At 45.0% G+C, this 26433-nt stretch overlaps 2 protein-coding genes across 3 annotated transcripts; both read left to right on the plus strand.

Annotated features, from left to right (window-relative positions):
• The first annotated feature begins 127 nt into the window (after positions 1-127).
• On the plus strand, positions 128-13308 carry LOC144106823 (protein phosphatase 1G-like). The gene is made up of 9 exons (XM_077639770.1): positions 128-425; positions 824-893; positions 1887-2327; positions 5709-5973; positions 6925-7003; positions 8026-8260; positions 8629-8761; positions 10097-10184; positions 10906-13308. Exons 1-9 carry the CDS (start codon positions 315-317, stop codon positions 11236-11238), a joined length of 1755 nt encoding a protein of 584 aa, XP_077495896.1. The 5' UTR covers positions 128-314; the 3' UTR covers positions 11239-13308.
• A 289-nt stretch (positions 13309-13597) lies between these two features.
• On the plus strand, positions 13598-26158 carry LOC144107623 (lysosomal-associated transmembrane protein 4A). 2 transcript variants are annotated; one of them, XM_077640724.1, is made up of 7 exons: positions 13598-14110; positions 16987-17182; positions 18543-18619; positions 20188-20406; positions 22925-23014; positions 23739-23756; positions 24755-26158. In XM_077640724.1, the coding sequence occupies exons 1-7, from the start codon at positions 14009-14011 to the stop codon at positions 24845-24847; spliced, it is 795 nt and encodes a 264-aa protein (XP_077496850.1). In that variant the 5' UTR covers positions 13598-14008; the 3' UTR covers positions 24848-26158. The 2 variants fall into 2 exon arrangements, with proteins under 2 accessions (XP_077496850.1, XP_077496851.1); XM_077640725.1 differs by lacking the exon at positions 23739-23756.
• The last annotated feature ends 275 nt before the right edge of the window (positions 26159-26433 follow it).

Genomic DNA, 26433 nt, shown 5'->3' on the forward strand with positions numbered 1-26433 from the left:
AAACTGCCAGTCAGTTGCAGCGCAACGTGAACCACTTGCACCTAAGGTACTCAGGTTACATCCTGTCAACAAATACGGCATTGACCTTTATTTATGTAAATTTGTTGTCAGTTACGTCACCTCCGGTATTTTCTGTTGATGCTCTCCGCCGGTAGTCGATCTCGAGAGCGCTGCCGTCGCTTCAACTCCACAAAGCGGGCTCAAGCGGGCACGTGTAATGGCTGCGTGCTCTCGCGAACAATAAATCTCCGTGTGCACCGCTGCAGTGACGGCTAGCGAAATCAACTCCGGCGTTCGTTGATTCCCAGCTCGTTATGGGTGCCTACCTGTCGGAACCCGTAACGGAGAAGTTCTCCACCAACGAGAATGGCAGCCGCATTTCGTACGGCGCGTCGTCCATGCAAGGCTGGCGTATGAGCCAGGAGGTAAGGCCATCTCTAATTGTCTTCATGACGAGCCGGATCGTACTTTCGTGCCGAGAGCCGACAGCGCGCGGACACCTTAGAACTGTGAAATTGTAGACGCATTGGTGGCATACGGGCGTTGACTGTACCCCGCGTTTAGGCGGGCTCACTGGCAGGCCCTTCAATGAAACGCTGAATCCTTCATTGAAACGCTGAGCCGGCTACGTTGTAAACCGCGCATTTTTCATTTTCGCGCAAGTTCTAGCATCGTAGCTCTGACGCGCTCTGACGCACAGCGTTTTTTGCACGTAACTTTGGCGGCAGCGTCCGGCCCGTGACGGTTATTTGAGCGGTTTGGCTCCGCCCACGTTGTTGATGTAAACAAACCTGACGTCCTGCCTTCACTGATTTCTTTACAGGATGCCCACAACACGATCCTGAGTTACGATCGCGACACATCCTTTTTCGCAGTGTACGACGGCCACGGGGGTGAGTTCCTTTCCGACTGTATGCTCTCTACCGTACATCGGTATACCTTCTCGATTCCGCTTTCGTGTGCGTTTGTGCGCTCAAATTTCACTGCGAAGCAGGAAGTCCTCCAAGCATTTGAGTCTGCGTCGCCCCGAGTCTGCTTTTTGACAGAAGTAACTTGAAGGCATTGTGTATAACGACAAACTTCTTATAGCGTTCTGCACCTCGAGTCGCCCGATATCTCGAATAATAACGAAGTCGCAAATATAGACACCGTGTCACTGGTAACTTGAAATACATGCACTGAAAAAAAAAAAGCTACTGATCGAGCAAACTGAGAACAGAAAGTTATTGTCATAATATCTCACAGCCCTCTGATAACGCGTGTAAACTGGATGTACTGATTAGGTGGTCATAATTGGGCCATTCTTTAGTGTCATGTTCATCAAGAAGTATTGCTGGTGCGAGTTGGCTGTTCAATTCACTGTGCAAATATCTCCGTTGTTGTGCTGCGGACCTGCTGAATGTTTTTCCTGTGTATTTGTGTGCCCATGGCCATCAGGTCATTTGTCATCACACAAAAAAGGGGCTCTACTGTTGTAAGAGGTGCCTGGAAACATCATTGTGTGAAACAGTTGTGTGAAAAATTTCACACACAAAAAAAAAATTGTCAAATGTGGACAAAGCTGAAGTTGTTTATAATGCATTTGGCGGGTTGTATGATTGCTGCACAGGTTGATCAGATGATGTCCTTTCCACAAACCAGCCATTAAGCTCATTTATTTGTCAAGGTTTTTCTCAAGTGTTGTTTCCTTATTTAAACAAAAAGAAATAACAGCTTCAGCTAACAAAAAGGAAATCTTCACATAAAGTGTCCAGTGTTTTCTTTAGTAAATAAAATGTGATTTGGTTAGGGCACATTAGCACTTGTAGCGAATGTAGCTGACCTGGAATCAAATGCACAACGTGTTGCGTGGTTGTTGGTGTACCTCACACTGTTGCCCACCGCAGGTGCCGAAGTGGCCAAGTATTGTGCCATGAAGCTGCCCGACTTTGTCAAGACACTCTCCTGCTACAAGGAAGGGAATCTCGAGGAGGCCTTGAGAGAGGGCTTCCTTCAGTTCGACGCCAGCCTGGTGACCTCCACTGGGCTGAGCGAGCTCAAGGCTCTCGCCGGGAACAGTTCGGATGACTCGGGTGAGGTGACGCCAGAAGAAGGTGAAGCGGACCTGCTGCATGCGGAAGCCAAGATGCCCATTGAAGACCTCCTTGCACGCTACAGTGGCAAAATGAAGGAAGCATTTGAAAAGGCCAAGGAGAGTGGCAAAACAGGTGAAGGTGACGAGGAAAGAAGCAGCTCCGGTGACAAACCGGACTCTCCTGCTGGAGAGAAGGTTGTCAACGGGGAGTGCTCTGCGGAGGAGTTGGGTCAGGAGAAGCCTTGCGACAAGGGTGAGTGCGTTGCGCTGGAAAGTGGCACTGTGGCAGTTCGTGTGGGTTGTCGATATCTCTTAGTGTAATGGGGGGCCAAAAATACTGCAGCCGCAGGAGTCCTGGGATCCGCCTTTTGTTCCCAGAAGGGCAGCATCCACCAAGCATAGTTAGTGGTAGGTGGGAAAGTATGTCAGTTGAAGCCAGACCTCACTGTCAAGCTTGAGTAATAACCGTCAGCATGATGTTCTTCGGTTCAAAATAGTGTGATGTGGCATGTTTGAATGGTCATGTCGAGAGTTGCGGAAACGACGCAGCAACCCGTGTCACAACAGGTTTTGTTAACTCCTGTGGCTTGCGCCACTTTAGACACTAGCAAATGATATAACACAGCTTCTGGTGCGTGATAATTGGTGCAGGTGGTGTTAAGCAAAGTAAAAAAAAATCTACTGGCTTTTGCAATGCTTATGGTCTCCTTCTTTACAGCCGCTGTGACATCAGTGATAAATTGTTTTTGTGGTTTTGAGGAAATGAAAGACGTAGTAACTGTCTTGGGCCTCAACCACACCATGAGGGAAGGTAGGAAAATGGGAAGAAAGAGGTGGGCTGTAGTGGAGGGCTCCAGAATAATTTTGACCTCTGGGGTTCTTTAAAGGGACTATGCAATGAATAAAAATTCGCTTGTAAATGTTTTCAATGCTTAGAAATGATGCTAAGGAGCATTTACACTAAGTATGAGTCTTCAGAACTGAGCCGGCAATTTATTATGAATTTTTAAAAACCGTGTTTCTCAAAATTCGCGGGTCGATTGGTGTTCTCGTAGTGACGGATTTTGCAACTGAAATCATGAAAATAGACGTCACCAGTTCCGTGACGTTGGCAGGCCGCCACACGCTGTCATTCACTGGAGCCACAGCAGCCATGACGTCATGGGCGCACTTCCAGTAGCCGTGAAAGTCGTCTGCTCGTGCCACCGCGCGAACCAGGTCACTGCCTTCGCGCATATGGTTTCAATTTACCTCTGCCGCCTCTTTCTGTCGGGAGTTCCGGAGCCACCCGCAGTGTCTTTTTTGTCCGCAACAACAGACGACAAGCAAAAGAATCCGACGCGCGCCGCAATCCAGAAAGGCGAAGAGAGACCGCGGAGACGCTGCGTATGCTGCTGCTGAGGCGCTGGGTGCGACAACCGGAAGTTGCTAACTGAACGTCAGCAGATGACGTGTTCATAGGCGGGGTCCAGTCCCAGAACTGCTTTCTTTATATTTTTCTGGGGCCCCGCGTGTACGAGCTGAGGGGGGGGCGTAATTTTTAATCGTCTATATCTTGGTTATTGATGCTAGCTCAAAAATTCTTGCACTGGGGTGACGAGTGATCGAATGTCAATCACTCGTCTGCTTTATGTAACCTCACTTAATTTATTGCATAGTCCCTTTAACGTGCGCTGACATCTCACAGCACACAGTCGCTTTTGTATTTCGTCAACGTCAGTGGAAGCCATGGGTAGTGCGCTGCTGACAGCCAGTTTTCGTTCCTCAAGGTTGAGTACATTGAAATTTGCTGTTGAGCTGACTATGGCTAGCATTGATGTGCTCTTTGACATATGTCCAAGTGTTTTCATGTAAGTGCTAGCAATCCTGGTACAAGTCCTCTGTTCTGCATTCTGAACAAACCAGCAATAGCACTGCTAATTCATCAAGCACTTTATCCCTCAAGAAAACAAGGAATAAAGCCTCATTGGCGGCGTTGAGAGGTTCTTGGCTTACTAGTAGTATAGTATGCTGTGCACAATTTCTTACATGATGACACAGTGTGCCTGCCTGGCTTACTGCATTAAACACTTGTCCAAGAACGTAACCGTAGCTGTGAAAATGTGAAGTAGGTGAAAGGTAGAATGAAATGCCGCTTATTGCAGTGTTTTTGAAGGGTTTTTGTTACATGGGAATATCGGAACTAGTTCGCTAAACTATGCATATTGGTGTTATACATCATACACATTGCATAAATTATGCAAAAGATGTAGAACAATGCTAATCCGTACTGCAGTTGTAAGCAAATGTTTTACTTATTCAAAGCAGCTGCAGAAAGCATTGAAATACGTGTCAAGGCCGTCCATACTTGCGTGATGGAGTTATAGAGCATCTGAATTTTTCTGTAATGTTAGCTTAACCCCTTGCCAGACGAGTGGCGTCTCATCTTGAGTTCCGCCCATAACTTCCTCTTCCGGGTTTTACAAAACTAAAGGCAACAGTATTGAGTGCTGAGGACATGTAAAGGACATTATGAGAGCCTTCATGGTGGAAAAACATTTGAATGCTTATGAAACGCTGAACATGCTCTAGAGGTCCTGAAACTACATTCTGGAAGCAGGTGATGTATGCTTTCGGTTTTGATGTCCTTTAAGGTACCTCGTTGGATCTGTGAACAGGAATTTTATAAAACTTATTACAAAGTCTAAAATTGAATGCTTAGGAAGTAAAAAAGGATGAACAAGTTGTGTGCAGAAAATAATCCACAGAATGTAGAGAAGGTGCACTAAATAACAGGGGTTGCTCATCGCATTCATTGTATTTGTGTCAACAGCTGGTTACGTTGCCAGACATGTCTGCCAGCAGCAACTTACGAACCAGAGTTCAATACGACAACTTTTGTCTGCTGCACTTGTTTTGACTCTAGGCGAAACATGGTATAACAAACAAGCAAACAAACAAAATATTGCACTACATTGCCAATGTACCTTACCTCCATCCTTCTGAAGAATTGTTTCCCGATACTGGATAATAAGCGGTGAACGTATTTATGAATTCAGTCTTGTTTCTTCATTTATTTGTTACATCCGTATTGCACTTAACAGTATACTGATGACTCCTGCACCTGTAGCAGCGTTAAGTGGTTAACACCTTACAGACACACTGCCTAAATGTCGCCCTCCCCAAAAAATAAACTACCTCTTTTAGTAAACTTACACAGCAAGGCATTGACGACCACTGCAACCCGAAAACAAATGCGCGAACTATTTGTGGCCATCTGATGGCAGCTTTTATGAATTTTCTATTTTTAATATCTTCAAGAAAAATTAATGATTCTTCTCTGTTAAAATTTTTTCTCAGTGCTATTTGTAATCTTTTGTTTGTTTTGCTTGTTGGAATTTTTGCTGTTTTTGCATGTGAAATGTAAATTGCCTGATACCTGTGCTAAATTGCGATTTTTTTTGTGTGTGTGTGTGTGTGAACTCCTATTTCACTGCGTTACTATGCACACTGCTGCCCTGTATGGGCCCCAGGCACTGTCAAGCTGTTTCTCAACAGCTTTTCCATGTGGGGACCCCCGGCGGCATGGTGGAAATAAATGAACGAATGAAACTTAAAGGGCTTTGTCGGCACTTCGCACTTTTTCATTGCACAGTTGAAGCAGGAGGCTCGACTGAGGCCGAAGCAGGCGGCTCCGCCTCGTCGTCATCGGGCTCCGCAGGTGCAACTGACGGACAGCCGGAAACGGGGCGGAGGTCACGCCGCAACTGGAAGCCGTACATGGCACTGGTCGCCGACCAGGACACCTCATCTGACTCTTCGGATACTGCCGAGGATGAGGAGTCGGAAGAAGATGAAGAGGAAGATGATGAAGAGGAGGACGAGGAGGAAGCAGAAGAAGAAGAAGAAGAAGAAGACGAGTGAGTGGCCTGTGGACTACTCTAATGGACTTAATTTTTGTGTGGCTGTGCAGTAGTGCTGCGGTTCTGCGGCTAAATTTTTTGGCCCACCGAGTTTCCTTGTTTCAAATGTGTAGTGTTTCGTTTTTCATTTGTTGCAGTTTTTTTATATATATATTGCTATGGAAACGCATATATATTTCTATTTTCTCAAAGTTCTCTATGGACTTGTTTTTCATGCTCTTTTTTTTTTTCAGCTGCTGTTCTGTGTTGCGTTTTTATTTGTGATAACTATAAGAGATAGACATTTTTAGAAATGAAAGGATGCAAATTCGTCTTTAAGCTTTTTTTTTTTTTCTGAGGTTCGAGTGTTTCCTACCAAGCGGATCGTACCCACTCCGGAATGAGATTTTGCCTGCTACAAGGCCTGCTTTAAAACAATCTTGCCCATTCCCACTGCGTCGTTGTGTCAGCTCTGCAACATTTCCAGCTGCCTGGCTCATCCTGGGGTCTTCTGTCCCCAATACTAGCTTAGCTACCACTTAGAGTTAGCAGTGAGTAGTTTAGAACATGCCTGACCGACAAAAACATGAACTTCTGACATTCTCTGAGCAGATGTGTGGCTGGCAGTAATATGCAGGAATGCTGACAAGTGAGCCCCGAAATACATAGTGGTTCCTTAATAGCCAAGTCTTCTAAATGCAGTCATTTTGTGACGAGATCCAGAGCAAAATTTAAATTTTTAAAACAAATTTACAAGTGCGATACTACTTTGTATACTTCGTTAAATTGCATTGCAAAAAAAAACAAAAGTGCGGCACCATTTTCGTGTGAGTCGGGTACAGTGGGTGCTTTTGGCTGTTTAGAGTGCACTTCTGTTGTGTTTAGTTTGTTTGTTTTCCGTTCTGTGTTCATGGGTCAGTAATTTAGGCCTGACAAAGGCATCCTTTAAATTTTGTTTTCTGCCTGCAGGGGCTGCAGTGAATGGGATGAACGCTTGAAGCGTAGGCTCAGCCAGTTGAACACTCTGCCAACTGGAGACACTGAAACGGTGAGGGCCCATTCCGTATTTTTTTTTAAATTTTTCTGCTGGAAATCGCATCTTTGTTGTTTTCTTGAACAGTCGTGCCAGCATATGCTAGCCGCCAGCTGTCGGGACCAGCTCTGCGGGTTAATGGTGGCTTGCCATCCAGATAGCGTAGGAGCCCAGGTTAGCGCCTAACTGATTACGCAACCTTTGCAGATGGGAAAATACCTGCTGTATGTGTGCTGTGTATCACAGAGCCCAAAGAATGTGGCAAGTCGATGAGGCCCTACACCACAAAAGCTGTGCCACATAAAACTGATGCCTCAGACGGTCGGATGCTGAAAGGCCACATCAGTGTTGTGTGCAGTGTTCGTCTATCTTCAGGTCTTGTTTGCATGCCTGTGTGAAGACCGAACTGTTGATGCCATTGAGCAATTACTTACTTTTTTCATCAGATTGTTGCATCTGCAGGTGCGGAGCGTTTTTTTGATGTGTAGCACAGCGTGCGTGCCAGATGTGGCGGGATGTCACCGTCGGGCTCTGCATGTGCATTTGTACACATCCTGAATGCTGTCACATTCTTGTATAGAAGGCACAGTGCACATAAAAGGTGGGCATTAGCAAAACCTACTGGAATGTGCGAAATCGCTCACAGGACCATTTCAAACCGAGCCTGCGAAATGAACTCAAGAAATTCTTTTTAAGATGGACACTTCCATGTTTTGTGGCAGCTCTGGTGCAGCTCCGGTTAGTTCACATTTTATCCTGGTTGTTTTGCAAAAATTAGCACTTTAAAATGCCTGAAATGTGCTCATTTGTTGATATAACTAGTTCTTATGACAGGAATGGTTCAAAAGCAGCGTATAACTGAGACCTTGAAACCAGTGTTGTGTCATTATGGAAATACGTCTTGACAGGAATTGCAGAGTTTTTATGTGCAGTCTTGGCATGCTCCTCAATAAAATTGGAAAATTTTACGATTTTCCCTTCGCCTCGTAATAATTGGTGCATGAAGGGGTTATGAAAACTGGGTGCGTATCTTGCAGGCTGGCTACGACAGTGGGTGCACAGCTGTGGTGGGGCTTGTCCGGGGGCGCCGCCTGGTGGTGGCGAATGCAGGCGACTCGCGCTGCGTCGTGTGTCGCTCAGGCCAGGCCTTGGACATGTCGCTGGACCACAAGCCAGAGGACGAGACAGAGTACAACCGCATCCGCAATGCTGGCGGTCGTGTCACAAAGGAAGGGCGTGTCAATGGCGGCCTCAACCTCTCTCGAGCCATAGGTCAGTGTCCAGTGTGACCCACTTGAAAGAACCGCAGAGTAGTCTTCATTGTGGATTCCCTCATTGGCTTGAATTAATCACCTTCATTCACATCTGCAGTACTGCATCAGGTTAACTGAGTATGAGCCGATGAAAATGGAATTGCGTCATTTGATGGATTTCTTCTATAAGGGCTACAAATCTTATCTTCTAGGCAATGTGATCGGGAAGGCCATTTATGAGAGTTCGTACCTGTCGCTTTACCTTCATAGGATTAGCCTTACATGGGCACCACTTTGAGCTGGAAGAAAAGAAGGAAAATTAGGTGGAAGGGAATTCCTGAGTTGAGGTAGGCCTCAGTGCTGTGATTTTTGTTCCTGTGTTTCCAGGTGACCATGCATACAAGCGCAACAAAGACCTCGACCTGCGGGACCAGATGATTACCGCACTGCCCGATGTGAAGACCCTCGACATCGATCCCGTCACGGACGAGTTCATGGTACTGGCCTGCGACGGCATCTGGTGAGGATGGCTGCAGTGGAGGATGCAGTTTGTGATGCTTCTGCATTGTTTACTTTACGAAGCCACCTTTTGATTTGTTTATTTTGAATGTGTTGGCATTAGAACGGCCGTTACCACAAAAAGTGTCTGGCGTAGGCGTGTGAAGCGTGTGGCAATGCGGGTAAAAATGGAATTGCATCATTTGATGGTGTGAAGCATGTGGCAATGCGGGGAGAAAAAAATCCTTTCCACTTTCATGGGGGGGGGGGGGGGGGGGGGGGGGGGGGGGGGGGGGGCAAGATGGATAGGGTGGGGTGGGGGGGTGGCAATAGAGAAACCAGGGTTGTCAATCTGAGTCAAAGTTTGGGGGGGGGGGGGGGGGTGCCACATGGTGATTGATGGGCTTGATCATGCCACCTGCTCGCCTGTTGTAAACCCGTTAGTGGCAGCAGCTGCTCTGTTTGGGTGTAACACTAATTCCGGGCAGAACGCATACTCTTCTTCATGAATCACACTGATAATCTGTGAAGCCATTTTTTTTTTAAATTCTGATTTGAGCCAGCCAGTGATGTCTGCTGCTCTCTACCTTCGTTTCCCGGTCCCAGCAAACCAACTGGAAGCTCCCATGAGTTTTATTGTAGCACATTGTATTGAAATTTGGTCATTGGACCAATTGAAATGCACTGTCACCATCACCGCATTGCAGTTCTCGAAGTTACTTTATAGATGCAGTGATTGCAGTAGCCAAAGGCCTAAGTGTGTTAATCTTTTTGTTACCTTGGTCATATACAGCTTGCTTTTTGGGCTGCTCAGATATGGCACAGAGGTTTGCATTGTTTGAATGGAAAGTGTTATTCCTTTGTTTGCGTTTTGCTTCCTTGGAAGGCTTTCCTGTCCTGTTAGACTAACCAGAAGATTTACAATGCACATCTTGTGGGCTGCCAGTAGACAAGGATATATACCAGCATAAAAATTGGGGCTGCTACAAGTTAGGTTCTTATTATAAGCTTAAGCCTGGAAGGGACAGGAATGGGGATTTAGTTGGGATAATGGTGACAACGTGGCTATTTCCTTAGCAGCGGGTGTGCAACTGATGCCGTCTGGTGGTTTTCGCTGGCGATGGTAGCAGGAGCGGCTTTAGTGCCCCGTGTTGATGTTCATGTCTCCAGGTGGTCACTTCAGATGAGAGGGTAGCAAGTTGAACCCTGATTGCCATAAAAACATTGTTAGGGCAAATTCCAGGTAGTGCTGGCATCTGGTGTTGTTAATGTTCTAGCATCATTTTGGGATGTTTTGCTGTCTTTCTCACTGTCCGTTTCTTGTCTGCTAGTCTGACTTGGCAAAACTGTCCTGCAGGAACAACATGACAAGCCAAGAGGTGGTTGATTTTGTCAAGCGTGAACTGGACAAGGGCACCCGTCCACTGTCCCTGATCTGTGAAATGGTGAGTGAAAAAACTGGCATTCAAATTGAAACGGAAAGGGTCTGGTTTGCATTCAGGAACCACTGTTTGCAGTCTCACAGAGCAAGCCAGTGTTTCGGGCCGCTGCAAGAAGGCGCTTGAGAAATGGTTCTGCCTGCTTCGTGTCAATCTCATATTGATAGAGGCAGAGTGCAAGAGCGACCATGTACTGACATTTTGGTGCCTGTGATTCGTATGGCTCTCTCTGGCTACGCTGACTTTTGTCTGGCGGCAAAATAGACATTTACCTATTGCTGAGAAAATGGCATTTAAAAATTCTCTCGCCACTCTATTCAAACTCGTGACGCCCGCACCGAAAAGAACTCTATGGTCACTCTTTTAAACTGAATGGCCAGGTGGCGTATCCTTCAAGGATGCATGCCAGAAAAAAATACTGTACCAACGCGTCGGAGTTCACCTACAAAATCGGATGGTGATTGTAACACCTGTATTTTGTTTATCAGTCATATCTGACTTATAAAAACTGTTTTCAATGAAAGCAGCAGCTTTGTTATTAGAATGCTATCAGGCCTGTTTCAGCAGGTTATCACAAAGGTGTACTAGCCTTTTCTTGTGAGAGTGCATTATATTGTGAAGTGTGTTCACGTGCTCCCTTTGTAATGACTTGGGGTCCTTGAGAAAAAAAGTAATCGAAATTGAAATTAATGAAGGAGATTGAAGAAATCTGTTTTTTTTTTTTCAGCTCTTCGATGCTTGCCTAGCCCCGGATACGACTGGTGACGGCACAGGCTGTGACAACATGACTTGCATTATTGTTCAATTTCACCCTGACAAAGATGGTGAACTTGTCGCCAATGGCAACAGGGGCCAGAAACGGCCAATATCAGCCGTCGACAGGGATGAGCCGCAAGAGAGCGACACAACAGCGGGGCCCCCCAAGGACGACAACGTGGAACAGACCTCCTCAAAGCGACGCCATGTTGAAGATGCTGCCGCTACTGCTGTTGCTGCCACTGCCAGCGATACTGAGACCACTCCAAACGGTGCCAAAGCAACAGAAATGACGGAAGTGTAGACTTGTAAAATCTCTGCCTTTTGCTTTTTTTTTTCTGTGACACCTACCCCTCCCACCCAGTTCTGCCTTCTCGTTGTTTTTGTTTGTTTGTTTTCATCCTGTGTCAATTTTTTAGCGCCTTTTAGCGCCAGGCTTGCATTCTGCATGCACTACCACAGTTTAAACTTAGTCCTGGTGCTTTATTTCCTCGTGAATGTGACATCCTGCCTACTATGGCTGAGCACGGCAGCATGTTTCTTTTTTTTTTTCTTATGGTGGTCGTCACAGTTTCTGTTGGTTTTGTTGCTAAGGAGAGGCTGTCCCAAGAAAAACTGAGAGACTGTGCATGGGAAGAAGGAAGAGCCTTGTGTGAATGGTTTTCGTTTTTACATTGACTGCTAAAATGTGACCTGCTCACCTTCTAACAAATTTCATTTACGTAGAAGTGTTCAAAAAGAGGGTTCAGGGAAAGGGGTTTAGGCTGTAAAAGGCATGCAGAAATCTTTTTAATGCAAATAAATTGGGCAGCTCCCAACCATTTAACCAGACGGAAAAAAGATGAAAGGCCGGTTTACTGCTTGTATTTAAGAAATTATGCCTATGTTGTTGCAATGCCTCAATAGCACTTTGTTGTTGCACGAATGGGAGTAGTTAATCTGTCATGCTGGTACTTTATTGTTGCTCTGTGAGACTTGGCTTGGCTGGCCACTAGCTTTATTGTGTGCAAAGGCAGGTGTAATCGCATATGCGTCATTCGATCCAATAGCTTCTGCCTTGATTTTGTAACCGTGCGAGAGTGTACACAAAAAAAAAATGGCTGCAGGACTGAGTGGATTTACAGCAAGGCCAGCACCCTTTGACATCTTTGCTTGTGGCTGTCATTCTTCATAAACTGCGATGCCACCGAGCTTTTCCGCGGTGGTGTAAATTGCCATGCACTGCACAGTGTCGAAAGGGGTGACAACTGCAGTCTCTTTTCATGATGAACAGCAGTTTGTTTCTGCACCTGTTTCTCACATTAGTACTTTGACGTAGCCTTATATGGCATCACATACACGTTCTCTGGAATTGTGTCCTGGGCTTCGATTTATCATGCAATGTTGTACCCTGTTAATTAGCATCGAGCGAGCATCCTCTGTCTCGCAGTGTTCGGTTACCACTTTTTTTTGTACAGGGGAAGCACACCGTTTATGATAAGTCGTTTGTGGGTGGCAACCATGCGCGAATTAGGTCACCGGCAATCTGCTGCGTTTCAAATATCCACCGTAGAATGAGAGGCCGATGGGAGTGTTGTAGCATGGCACTTTGAGCCATCCACCATTGCGACCTGTGTGTCTTTGAAGCAACATATGCACATGTACTGAGGCATGGAGGCATGAACCAGGAGGCTGTGGGGGCTATGTGCTCCCCCACCTTGTTCCTGCATTCCTGTACAAAGGCATGCTCCATGCGTGCAGAAGTGGATTGCAAAATGCACTTTGGTGAAACATTTCAACACTGCTTCACGATAGTCACAATGAGCAGCTTGGACACTGCCTGCTTCCACCTCACAGCTTTGCCCACTTTGAACAGCAGCGAAGCCTTCATAGTTCTACCTGATGCCACCACCAATTCATGTGTGCAAATGCGCTTTGTACATATCTCCAGCTTGCAGTCGTCGGGGTGTTTGCATTTTTTTTTTCCTATCTGTCTTTTCCCTCTTGTTGTTACGTCATTTTACATTTGCTGCACGCTTGTAAATAATTGCTGCTTTCTCTCAGACATGTGTTCAGCAGGGAGACATGAGGCAACATATGTATGTTATGTCAAGTTCATTGGAGGAGAGGTATATATGCTGTATCATAAATTTCTTAGCATTCTAGGCACGGTCGTTCTAATGTAAAGTTTGGATGTGTCCTGCAGGTTGTTGTTATACAGGTATTTTCTTCTCATTTCTCTTTTTTTTTTTCCCCCGCGTGATTTGAACCAAGTGATGCAATGAATTTCGTTGTTGCATATGTACAAACCTCCTTGGACGGCTGCTGTTGCTTTGCTGCACTCATTGAATTTTGAACTGGAAAGAAAAAGATTCGTAAGAAACTTTACTTCACATACTGCGTCGTGTCATTTCTGAATGGTTCAAGATATGTTGGCGTGGTGCGCGAACTTGTGTGGTTAAGTGCGGTAAGTAGACGCATACTAGATGCCAGAATGCATTTGCGCAAGCACCACGGACCTAAACCTTTGCGCGGACGTTAAAATTTCGGTGAAGTTTTGAGGAGGTGCGACCTCGCAACGACGAGCTTCCCTCTTCACAAGCCGGGCGACGTCCCAGTAGTAGCGGCGCAACGGGGAGGAAAGCGCGAGAAAAAAAAAATGCGGCGCATGCGCTAAGCACGCTAAGCATGGGCCCGTGATCCCCGCGGGCGCCGCCGTGGTTTCGCCTGGCAGTTTCGCCTTCCGCGCCGGCTGCGCTGCCAGCGTTGGTCTTGTGTGCGCGTCGCTGCGTGCATAGCGGGGACCGCGGCAGCAGCTGCTGCGCGTATCAGTAACGCGTTGGAATCTCCTTCCCGTCACCCTGACGGCCGATCCCGAGAGCGAGTCAGCCAACGGCGGCGCTCCACCGACGTCACACCTCTCCAGCGCGGAAACAACTACCGGGCGACAACAACTTAGGCTTAAAATTTACGAGTCGACGGCGGCGAGCCTGTGATCAGCGTCGTGTTTGCTGAATTGTGCGTGAAGTCGTCCACCGTTGCCTCCCCGGGCCTGCCGAAACAGCGTCGTGACCGTGACTGCGTAGACCGCCAACATGCGCAGGAAGAGCGACCACCTCGCCAACCACAGCGCATTTCGCTGCTGTTTCTGCTGTCATGTTCGCACGGGCACGGTCATTCTGGGCATCTGGCATTTGGTGAGTGCGATTTAGGTGTCTGCGTCATGCTGGCATTTCGCTGTTGCTTGGCTGTCGACTACAACTACAGCAAGGGGTTTGCCATCTTGCCAGGTGATGGGGTGGGGGGACTGGGAAATAAAAGAGCTAGCAACGATTGGCAGCGGTGATCGATAGTTGTGACTGATTCCCGAGCGCCTCGGCATCAAGTGTAGAGGCGGCTTCTTTTGTGTGGGCGGCACAATAATTATAATTGTTTGTTGTTGTTTTTTTTTTGGGGGGGGGGGGGAGGAAATGGCGCAGTATCTGTCTCGTATATCGGCGGACACCTGAACCGCGCCATAAGGGAAGGGGTAAAGGAGGGAGTGAAAGAAGAAAGAGCTGCCGTAGTTGAGGGCTCCGGAATAATTTCGACCACCTGGGGATATTTAACGTGCGCTGACATCGCACAGCACACACGCGTTTCGATGTTCTTGAGGTAACGTGCATATGTAGCGGAGAGAAAGTCAATCGTCTCAAAACACTTGCGGGACGGTGCTCCCTCCCGCGTTGAGAAATGCCAGCTGGTTTTCTCGAATGTCACAGGCGCGTGCGGAGTTTCCTCGCGTTTTTCCCTTTTTTTTTTTTTTGTAGAGCAATGGAGACATAACATCGATCACACTTCTATCCTGCTGAGTCTTCACCATACAGAGTCGCTTGGATAACTTGCTGTTGTGTACATACCCTCGCAGTAACATTATCCTCGCATGATAGTTGTTAGTCTGTTCTGACTTCTTTGCTCATTTTTTTAAAAATAAATCCATGCAGTGCAGAATGGTCTATGCTCGGAGCAGGTGATGATTAACGTATATCTGAACATTTGTAACACATAACGGTAACAAACAAGCAGCCATTGGGTTGCTTTGCTACGTGTTGTGATATCAGTGGCACATTCTATGAAAAATGTTTCCCAGGATAGATCGTGTTAATAAATGAGTGTTAGTAAATGGTGGTTGTTGCATAATGTGCTTAATAAACACTATCACGACGTGCTTGTGCATGCATTTGTATATGTTACTATATGTATATGTTACTTTAATAATGCCATAGCTTGAAGTTTGAATCAAGTGCCAACTGTACAAGTTAATTTAAATGACAGTCATTTGAATTAACTTGTACAGTTGACACTTGATTCTAGTTCATTTATTCAATATTTACTCATGAAATGTACTCAAGTAGTTTTCTTGCAACTTGTTTTGTGCCCCTGCTTTGCACATGCACCAAAACTGCGCTGGCTTGCAAGCTTATGTTTAAAAGTACTATATAACACGAACAACACAAAAGCAGTCAACAGTAAGTTGGCACCGTATATGAGTGTGCTAACTTTGGAAAAGTTCAGTGTGGAATATCGTATTAGTCTTGCAGGAACAGAGTTGTAAACTTCCATTGCACAGCTATCGACAAAGGATGCGTCTTGAGACAGAGACCACTAACACCATACAGAAATTAATATACGGTATTAAAAACATACAGGCTTATGTGTTCAGTTCCCTATTGTTATGATCACAAGCTCTTCACTCATCATCTTTGGTTATCAGGCACTTCATTTCTGTGAATTACAATTTTATCATCAGCTGGGAATTTTTATACGATTGTATGGTTAAGCAGTCTCCTGTAATTCAACTGTAACATGAAAGCTGTTGTAATGTTTGCAGGTTTCTCAGCTACTGACATAAAGTTTGTGTAACATTTGGTACAGGAAGCAATGTGGACCATATAAAATGTTAATTGCTACTTTAGTATACCTATGTATATAAGCACAGCATGCCATCTTTAAGCTGTCATTATTGTTGTTGATTTATTTCAGACATTTCAACAATGAGTGTGCATACTGCTAATTAGAATTAAGTGACTTCAAATCTGAAAAGGACCTTTCTTTGAGTTGTGATTGGGCATTTTTATGCTGCATACCTTACAGTGAAGAAAACCTATTGAAAGCAAGTGATCACTTAATCATATACACATTGATATAATGATGTGAAATATTGGTTTCATATAACATCAGTATGTATCTTTAACTAGTAATTTGGTTGTTTCTAACTAATTGGAGCACTTTCCTGGCTCTTTTAGGGTGAGAATTCACATTAAGCAGTGCAGCTGAATATGAATAGACAGAAATGTAGATTCTTTCAAGGTCGTATTATGCAGTCCGTAGTTCAAGCTTTCTTTGGGGAGATAGGAGAACTACTCAAGGAAATCATTGCCGCCTTAATTAAAATAAGGAAGCATTGGGTCCATTCCGTTCCACTGTTGCCTCTTCAAAAGTTATTGCGGGCACTCTTTGTGTCCATGCGTGCGTGCAGCTTATAGCCTAAGGTCAGGCTATTTTACAATATAGACTGAGGGGCCAGTTGGTCAAGCATAATATTGGAACGAAGAATGTAGCTTTAACATAACATGTTTACTGCGTCGTGGGTCACTGGTGGGTCATGTCCTGTATTCCTGCTGTGCAGCATGAATATGGAGTGGTGCTATGAAGCCGTGGGACAGCTTAGATTTTTAAAGAGCCTGCTAAAAACACATATGCCATTGCCATCTCTTGTCAGTTCGAATAAGTTGACTTTGCAAGAAGCTCACTGGAGGGCCACGCTGCACCCAAGAAAATGCAAGGGTGCATTGTTCATTCCAGTGTCATGCTATCTTGAAGGAGTGGCGTTCTTTAAAGCTATTATTTTCAGCCCACTGCATTAGTAGCAAGTTCTGGTCACTTTGCTGGAAACCTCAAGGTTTCTGCCTGCAGTAGCATCAGGTAAAAATTAAGCGATGCACACTTTGCACCAATAGGATGGAACCTCTCATAACCGCTGCTGCAGTGTTCTCTTTATCCACTCTCACACAGTTTGTCTTGTCTGGTCTAGATCCTCCATGTCCTTGCCCTGGCCATCCTGGTCAGCATGATGCTGCGGCCAGAGCTGTTTGAGAAACTGTACGGAAATGGCGGTTCAGCGACCACTCAGCTGTCGGGCAGTTTCATCACCCGCTTTCGCCCGACCGTCTACAACCACGAACTGTCGGACATGGCCAATGACCCAAAGCTGGCAAGTATCCGTGACGGTGAGTGCTGGGCCCTGCTTATGCGACACCCTTGCTCTTACTGACCTGTGAATTGGTGCCCTATCTGGACATTTAAAGGTGCAACCTTGGTGTTACATTAGCCAGCTGCTGCACACTTTTTTGTATGAGCATTGCGCCTCCACTTTGGCGTCTCTCAATTGATTTCATTCAGGGATTTCATTTGAGGTGGGGTTGAGCTCAGTAAAGATTCTGCAAAGATGGTGTGCAGTGTGGCCACTTTCGGGTGACTTAATATGTACGTGTGACTAAGTGCAGGTTGATCGACGACCTCAAGGCCTGGCTCATTCATTGGAAAAGTGTGAATTATGGAAGGTTGTGTGTGCGCATGGCATGGAAGGTTGTGTGTGCGCATGGCAAGGTGGAGTGCAGGAGTGTTGAGAGTTGATGGTAGATTAATCCGGGGTGGTTGAAATTGATCTGGGTCACTTTGTGGTGTGCCTCTTGGCTCAAGTTATAGCTTGATCATGTAAAGGTTGTCAAGTTAAATTGTAAGCTACTCTTCCATGTTTCTGGAACACTAACCCTCCTTAAATTTGTTTTTATAATGAGCTGTAGTTTCTTTACTTATCTTGAAAGGAAATAGTGGGCTTTTAGGTTTGTAGCCATGTGAATACATTTGTTATGTTTAGAGACACATTTCATTACAGTGCTAGCAATTATAGTTCAGTAACAGCATTAGACAAAATGTCTGCATTTGGACAGGAGAGATGAGGTATTGAGCTCTAGGTTCTTTAATTTGGTGCACTGCAAAAATGCTGTATGTTGTAGCCTGCTGTCTCAGAAATGTTGGAACAGTTGCAAGAGTTTAGTTTTTATTTTACTTCTGTGTGTTTCTGATCATTACTACACTGAACAAATGTTCAGAAAATGAGCTCATAGGTTTCGAAGTATGGGCAACACATTGCAGAAAGGTCATTCAATTTGTTCTGTTCTCAACCACCGCTTATTCATACATTGGCTTTAGTGTGCAGATTTGTAGCACTAAATGCTTGCAAGAAACATAGCGAGTCCTCTAGGAGCAAGCCTAAAAAAAATCAAAGTTAACTTTGGTGCAAAACTTCTAATCTCTCTTTTGCAAGAATCGGCACCAAATTCTCATTTGTAGGTGATTCCGAATGGATATGTCAAACCAGCCAGCCTGCACAACACACATGCCACATAATATGGTTGTGCTTTAGAGCGTGCAACAGATGTTGTTTTCACATACCTTGCCTAGTGCCCAACGTCACTAAGCATTCCACGCTTACATCTGCCCTTTGGCCAAGTGTGATTAACCACCATAATTTTTTTCTTAAACACGGTATGTACCAGGCTGACGTACCCTCTGCTCACTTTGCAGAGGACCTCCATGTGGCCCTGGCCATAACCGTCTGCACAGGAGTCGTCACCCTGTTGCTGCTGTATGGAACTATATGGGTAAGCTGTTCACACAGCACTTCAATGGCAAAAAGAATTATAAGTAAGAATTATAAGTTAACGAGGAAGCAACCGGGACAGGAGGAGTGGAGACAGGAATGCTCTGCACGGGCAAGTAGCGTTTGTTAGGAAAAGAGGTGGGATCCGTAGCTGATGGTTTGGCCACGTGTGCACTTTGAGATGCCAAAATTTTAAGAAGGGGAACTGCAATAAAACTGAAAATGGTGCGATAATTTTCAGCTAAGGTGTTGGCAAATTGGCTGGTACATGTGTCTTTCAATGCAAGTCTCTAAAGTCGTTCTTAGCTGATCACTCATCATTGGCAGCTTTTGCATCAGCTGTAATCACGTGCTGTTTGAACCAGCCGAACACCGTAAAAACTGTGCTGGCTCTATTGTGTTTCATTTTCTTTTTTTGAAAAACTAACTTTCACTTCTATGTTGGAAGAAAAGTTTGAGGAGGTTTCTGGGGTTCCATGGCTTTTTGACAATTATTGACCAGTGGCCGTCCAAGTCGGTGGTGGTTGAATTTTTGCACAGGCGTGTTTAGTGATTACCGATTTAACCATTTTACTGATTACCATGGGATGTTGAGCGGGTTGTGTCGAGCTATTTCCAGGATGTGTGCTGTTCCTTAACCTACAGGCATGCTAGCAAATAAAGGCCTTGCATGCTAAACATCAACTTCTCAGTGTAAGCACTCTATCTGACAGTGTAACATTTGTGCGTCCCGTTGCAGTAGATGGAAATCTCTGTTCTGAGCACATACAGGCTTGTAGGCTCTTGCAACTCGAGGAGAAAAACTGGCATGTTTTTTTGTGTGTGTGTGTGTGTGCGTGTGTGTGTGTGTGTGTGTGTGTGTGTGTGTGTGTGTGTGTGTGTGTGTGTGTGTGTGTGTGTGTGTGTGTGTGTGTGTGTGTGTGTGTGTGTGTGTGTGTGTGTGTGTGTGTGTGTGTGTGTGTGTGTGTGTGTGTGTGTGTGTGTGTGTGTGTGTGTGTGTGTGTGTGTGTGTGTGTGTGTGTGTGTGTGTGTGTGTGTGTGTGTGTGTGTGTGTGTGTGTGTGTGTGTGTGTGTGTGTGTGTGTGTGTGTGTGTGTGTGTGTGTGTGTGTGTGTGTGTGTGTGTGTGTGTGTGTGTGTGTGTGTGTGTGTGTGTGTGTGTGTGTGTGTGTGTGTGTGTGTGTGTGTGTGTGTGTGTGTGTGTGTGTGTGTGTGTGTGTGTGTGTGTGTGTGTGTGTGTGTGTGTGTGTGTGTGTGTGTGTGTGTGTGTGTGTGTGTGTGTGTGTGTGTGTGTGTGTGTGTGTGTGTGTGTGTGTGTGTGTGTGTGTGTGTGTGTGTGTGTGTGTGTGTGTGTGTGTGTGTGTGTGTGTGTGTGTGTGTGTGTGTGTGTGTGTGTGTGTGTGTGTTCCATTGAATTTGATATCCGAAGGAATTTATGATGCTCGAGGGTATTGTTGAGTGCTAGTTCAGTGGTTGAGGAGCATTTCCGTGTGAAAAGGGTGCACGCCCCTTGGGAGCGCCCGCTTGCAGCCGATGCCCCTCCTCACTGACTTGTGCTGCCACCTGTGCAGGGCCAGCCAACGTACCTGATGCCCTTCTTCTGCCTGCAAGTGTTCGACTTTGTCCTGTCGGCCCTGACGGTGGTGGGCTACTTCTCCTACATGCCAGACGTCCGGCGACTGGTGGCCTCGTCGCGGGACCTGCCTCTGCAGAAGGAGCTGCTGCGCCTTGACCCCCAGTGGCTTTGCACCGTGGTCATGATTGGCTTTGTCGCCTGCATGATGCTTAAGGTCAGCCACTGGGCTTTGCTTCGGGGAAATGGTGCTGTTCCGGAAAGAGCTGTTCGTCTCGAGGTGCATGCGCAGATAGCAGTATCACAGTATACTTGGGTTCTGTCTACAAATCGCTAGTCACTGGAGCAACTGTGTCTCCCGACTAGCGTCATCAATCACTTAACAGCATTGGTTTGGAATTGTGATGAACCAGCAATGCAAAAGAGCTACAGACCAGTAGAAGTGTGGCATGGAACTAGTGCTGACTGACAGCTAAGAAGTTATTGCAGGAGATACATGCTCATATAAAAGAAACACGTAACAAATAGAAGAACAACAAGGCAAAGGATCCACAGGGACAACCAGTGGATAGCGCACGTTGCTGTCAAAAATAAACCAATCAAGAAAGCCAATATGAAAAACTTCTTTCAAGTCTTTTCCAACAATATGACTTCGTCTGTTCAAGCACGTGTGACAGTTGCTAAGGCTTACGTTCTGCTGCTTGCAGATCAAATACACCTCCAGTGACTATTCGGTAGTCTGTCCAACTGTCCCTTCTATTACTGTATTCGTTTAGAACATGGGACGTTTTCTACTAGGCTGGGGCCAGCCATGCTTGGCTACTACTATATCCTTGCAGTAACCAGTAGCTACCAGACAAGACAAGGTAGAAAATATGTCCTATAGCTCTGGCCAGGATGATCTCTTTTCATTGATGCTTTTCCAAAAATATGCCGTCTCTCTGAAGTAATCTTTGCTCAGACTATAGTTTGACAGGCTGAGTACATGCAGTTGTGCATTTAGCTCCTCTCCGTTTATGAAGAGGCAACTCTAGCTCTCATTGATGCCATCCTTGTTCTACTGCGGAAGTGGTGTGATTCAAATTTTTGTACGTCCAGCTGCGTCCGCAACGCTTGAGTGCGTTTTAAACCTAGACATTATTTGTGTTAAACTTCAGTATGCAAAGTGTAAAAAAGGCATGCACTATTTGTTTAAAATTCATGATGCCTCACTGTGAAGTGTAGAAGAACTGTTCAATTGCCTCTTGCATGAAAATTATTTTTGGGTAGAAAATAAGTTGGAAAAATATATATATTTTTGCCCATACGTTATGACCACAAAAGAACTAAAATGTGCTATGTTTGGAGCCTCTGCTATACATATATAGATAGGTTTTTCCAGAAAACTTGCACTGTAGTGCATGGAAAATTCATGAATTTTTATATGTGCTTAAATTTGCTCGGTAGTGGATTAGAAAGATTAGCACTCTGGTTTAACGTGGCCATGGTCCGTTTGCTCCCAAACTCACTTGCTCATAGGCATCAGGTGTCTTATAGGAAATGGCTGCTTTTTCAATGTCTCAGTATGGATGCTAATGCACTACAGCATCTTGGCGGGTTGTTCAATCTTCTTTTCTTACCTAATAGTTGGTGTTGTGCATTTGCTTTTTGTATAACGCATGAGAACATTTTCAGCTAGCTGGGTCCTCTTCGTCTACAAATACTTCGTGACAGGAAACGTGCAGGTCTGATCAAATGACAACAGAGCTCTAAACGAAAGAATTTTTAGTTCGCAGCTTAGTAGGACTAGTGCCATCTAGTGGTGCTTAAATGTACCTGGCCGTGTTGTATCTGCTACTATTATTGCTCTGCTTCTCGTAGAACTCCTGCAGTAGCACTACCGCGCAGCTTCACCATGTTCACCATTATGCAAGGCTTCCAGAAGATGAAAAAATTTAAATATTTTTTTATATATAATGTTCATTTTACTTCGGAATTCAGAATCGTCCTTTTATTGATGGAAATTTTTTTCTCAACACCAACTTTTATGTCGTCATTGGATATTATAGGCAAATGTGCTATTCATTACATGTGGTAAAGCTTGAATCATTTGACATTGAATTTAAAATTGAATTTCTCATCAGGCGCGCGGTCGTTGTCGTATGACGCTGCTCAGAAATTAGTTGTTTCTTTTTTGTAGAATCACAGTGTGTTCTCTCGGATCTGCTCCCTGCTACCAAAGAAGACTGGCTTTTTATTAATGCACAATGTACAAAACTGAACACACACAACGTACCGCTTGCACAGGAAAAGTTTGAAGCCTCTTAATCCTATGCTAGTGGGTGCAAGATTTAACACTCTGAACCTTTATAGGACACAAGCCATGTATGGGTTAATGCTTTATAGTTTTGTAAGAAGCTCAGCAAGCCACGAAATATCTCACGACCACTCAAATGCTTCTTTTTGTGACTTTCATGTCAGGAAAGAGATTTTATGTGCTCCAGAATGCTCCACGAAAGCCTGTGGGTGGCCACCTCCTATATGCTTTATGCCTAAGGATTTTCCTTTAATGCCAGACTATTAACGCACATCAGGAGCATGGCCCAACAGCCCGAGCCTCGCAGACATTGCATAGTGAAAGAAATTGTTCTAAGATGCAACACATATGTAATGCACAAGACGTCTTCATAGCATGCCGCATGGTTTTCTAGCCTAAAACAGCTTGCTAGCCTAACATATGATCCTTTCTTGTTCAGGCCTATGTGATGGGAATTGTCTGGTCCTGCTACAAATACCTGCGAATGCGGCAAGAGGCAAGCCTTGCTGATGTCGAGTCAGACTCTGAGGTATGTGCACTCTCATTCAGAATATGTGTGTTGCCATTTGTTAGTTGTGGCATTTCGTTGTTCAAGCACTGGAGCACTTGCTCATACTTGTGGCAGCATCAAGGTCACTTTTATGGGCTTTTGCTGAGGAGTAGTTTGCAGCCAGTATTCATGTCCACTGTCGCTGTTTTGTTTCTGCTCTGCATTGCAGTGGGCAGTGCATTAAAGGGGTCCCTGAAACACTCCTTTTTGTGCTATTTTTTGTTCATGCTTTTGTTTGCAGGGCTTTTCCTGCCGTCTTGGCATTTTTAGCATGCTGGAAGGTAGAGCTCGACAGCATGTGTCCAGTGTAAAGCCCGCACATGCATACAGGCATGCTTATAAATGCTTACAGCTGTAAAGAAAAAGCATGCAACAAAAAGTTGGGTGTTCGCAGTCTTTGAGGTGATTTAAATTCTGTGTGTGAGCGTAGTCTTTCTCCCCCTGTGTGAAAAGAAGTGGCTTATGTAAGAGAGCTAGCATATACTTACATTCTTCAGTGGTTCCTGCAAGAGACTCGCCAGGGTGCAGGAGTGATTGAGATAAAACACTGGAAAAGAGTCGTCAGCAGTGTCTCTGGGCCCTTTGTAATATAAATTTCCTGTTGTTGTCACGTTACATAGGATATGTATAGCAACATGTGCAGGAATGAGTGAGCGAATTTTGTGACTCAGTGTGGTGGAATTTTTTTTTTTTTTGCTTTCAGGTGTTGCCGTATGGCCAGGTAGGCTTATTTGTTTGTTTGCTTTGCTGCTTTTTACTGTCATGTGCAAACTGCTTATGGGTAGCTGTAACCTGGTAGATCCCATTCTCTCTGTTGACAAGGCAGAATGGCACATGCATGCTGAGTATAAATAGCGCAGGGGACCTGCTTGACCCTGGATAAGTGGAGTAGCATTTTTAGATGCCGCACCCTACCTTGAATTTTATATGGCATTTTGCTAATGGCGTTATGTAAAGCTGGTTCATTAAGCCAGCTCAGTGTATGAACATTTTGAATTTATACAGTGTGCGACGCATATATGAGCAAAGTGGAGCTTTGGGTTAGTTTATATTACAGTTTTGCTGCCTAGCTTATCTGCTTTTTTGCGCGTGTGCAGTGACCACGCACATTTTTGTTTCAAAATAGGCAAACTTTGTTTCATAGACACATTCATCATTGAAGCATGTAACAAATGGAATGTGCATGTTGTTGGTAGTGTGACTGCAGTTGTGTTGGTTTTCTTTCTCCTGTTGAAGGTACACCAAACCACCTTTGTAAGCATTATTTCTACTTTTTTTTAAATTCTATTTCAATCCCCCGCTATTCTGGCTTCTGCTGCATCGTTGTCACCTTTGACAAGTTTTCTGTTAGAGGAATGGGGGGGGGGGTCCACATTTCGCAAGTACATTGCTAAAAAAGCGAAGTCCACCTGTACCCTTCAGTTTGCATCAGTGAGGGGGCGGTCAAAGCGGGCCGCTTTCAGTTTATTCATTCCCTTAAAATTGAAGAAAGAACAACTGTGCACAACCAAGGCACCTCCATAGGTTCAGGCACATACAGACCAGTATACTCTCTTCAGTTTTTGTCATTTGAAGATAGGTAGCAGCCTGCAAATCCACCCTACTCCCATTGTTGGTCCTCTGTCATGCAGGTTTCGGCTCTAATGCTTGCAAACCCAGAACTGGCACCCCATTGACCATGCTCTGCGCTCACAATTCGCGCTTTTCTTTGAACTGCAGGCTCTCCTGCCACCAGACTACGAGACGGCGACCAAAATGCCGGCGTTCGTGCCTGTCTATGCGCCCCCTCCCTACCCACACCACAGCACCTGAATGCAGTGGCATGCGGAAGTCGTTGCAGATGGTTGGGTTGCCATCACTGCTACTTGAAAACTTCCGTAGTGCCCGGACGACATGTGCCATCCGAAATGGCCCATTCTTGTTGCAGAAATCCAGACAGCTTGTGTATATTTTGCTGTGTTTGCAGCTTCTTCTTCTCGTTTCTTTTCATCTGTTGTTTGTAAGTGCACCCACTACATGGTCTTAACTGAGGATTTCATGGCATCTCAAGCACAACATGGCAATGCGCCACGTGTCGGATAAATAGGAAACAATAGGGCCAGCTACATCTTGCGGTTTATTACAAACACCTTTCAGAGGATGTGCTTTGGTGGAGAAATTGAGGGAAATCAGATTAGTGTAATTTTTAACGATGACTAAGAGGAAAATAAGGAAATGTGTGGAATGAAAGCGTACATACTAGAGCAAAATGCTGGTCTTGCAGATCATTGAGTGTTTCACTCCCTGTGTTAATTGTGCAGGCATTTTGGGAATTGCTGGGCTTTGGCAGTTAATGCGATGCACAAGAAAGCTTGAGGGCATTGCACTATCGGCATCTATGATTATAGCATGGTCCAAGCAGATTTTGTTGCTAATGCTAGAATGTTTTGTTTTTTTAATATTCCTGGCAGTAGAATTGTGTTGATCTGTTAGCGACAAACATGCATTATTGCCTCAACTTTATCAGATCTAATAGCTCTTTTTATAAGTTTCATTTTTAAGTTGCACCCCACAGGTCTAACTACACTATCAATATTTTCCGTTTCTCTTTGGGTGCTTGTTTTTGCCCTAGTCACGTGTTTCTATTTTTTTTTTTTCATTAAACGTATGCAGGTCTTTCAGTGTTGGGTCAATCTTTGAATCTTTTAATGGATTGTAGGTTTCAAAATATACGCGCCGTACTGAAAAAGAGTATGAGGTTACATGGTGAAAGAACTGTCCACAATCGTTTTGACTGCTGCACATAGCCAGTCATAAGTGACAAAACCGGGCACTCAACTTTTACCATCCATTATCTGTTGTGGTGTACATAGATGGCAAATGATAATTTGTGCATGTCGCCTGCAAATGCCCTGCATGTTGTGATGTTACACGTGCAGTTTTTATACGTAGAGTTTACTTTGTTGTCCTTTTGGGTGCTACTCAATTCAGTGCATATTTCCCTTGTTCCTTGTTGTATGGCGAGTGCACAGAATCTTGTAGTGCGCCCATGTCCTTGTGCTGTGAGAAGCCAGTTTCTTGCCAGGGGTATAAAGTGGTGTAGCTTGCAATGTAGCGTGCAATGGAATAAAATTTGGAAGTGAACTGGACTTTGTCAATCTTTCCTGAAATTATGGAAGGGGGATTCTAAGTAAATACTGGTTGGTTTGGCCTCATTGTGTACATATAGGGGTACATTTTCACCTAGGGTTCTTCAAGTGGTTCTGACACGATAGTTCGCCATAAATGATCTCGTAAAACTTAAATGTTGAAGCGCTAATAAAAAAAAAAAGGATTTCAGTTGACCCTCGTTAACTCAGACACTTCATTCAAACTGTGTGTTTAACTCTCAGTTCTACCTCGTGAACAAGTGTTAAAAG

Source organism: Amblyomma americanum, chromosome 10 (assembly GCF_052857255.1).
Source record: "Amblyomma americanum isolate KBUSLIRL-KWMA chromosome 10, ASM5285725v1, whole genome shotgun sequence".
NCBI classification, from domain to species: domain Eukaryota; kingdom Metazoa; phylum Arthropoda; class Arachnida; order Ixodida; family Ixodidae; genus Amblyomma; species Amblyomma americanum.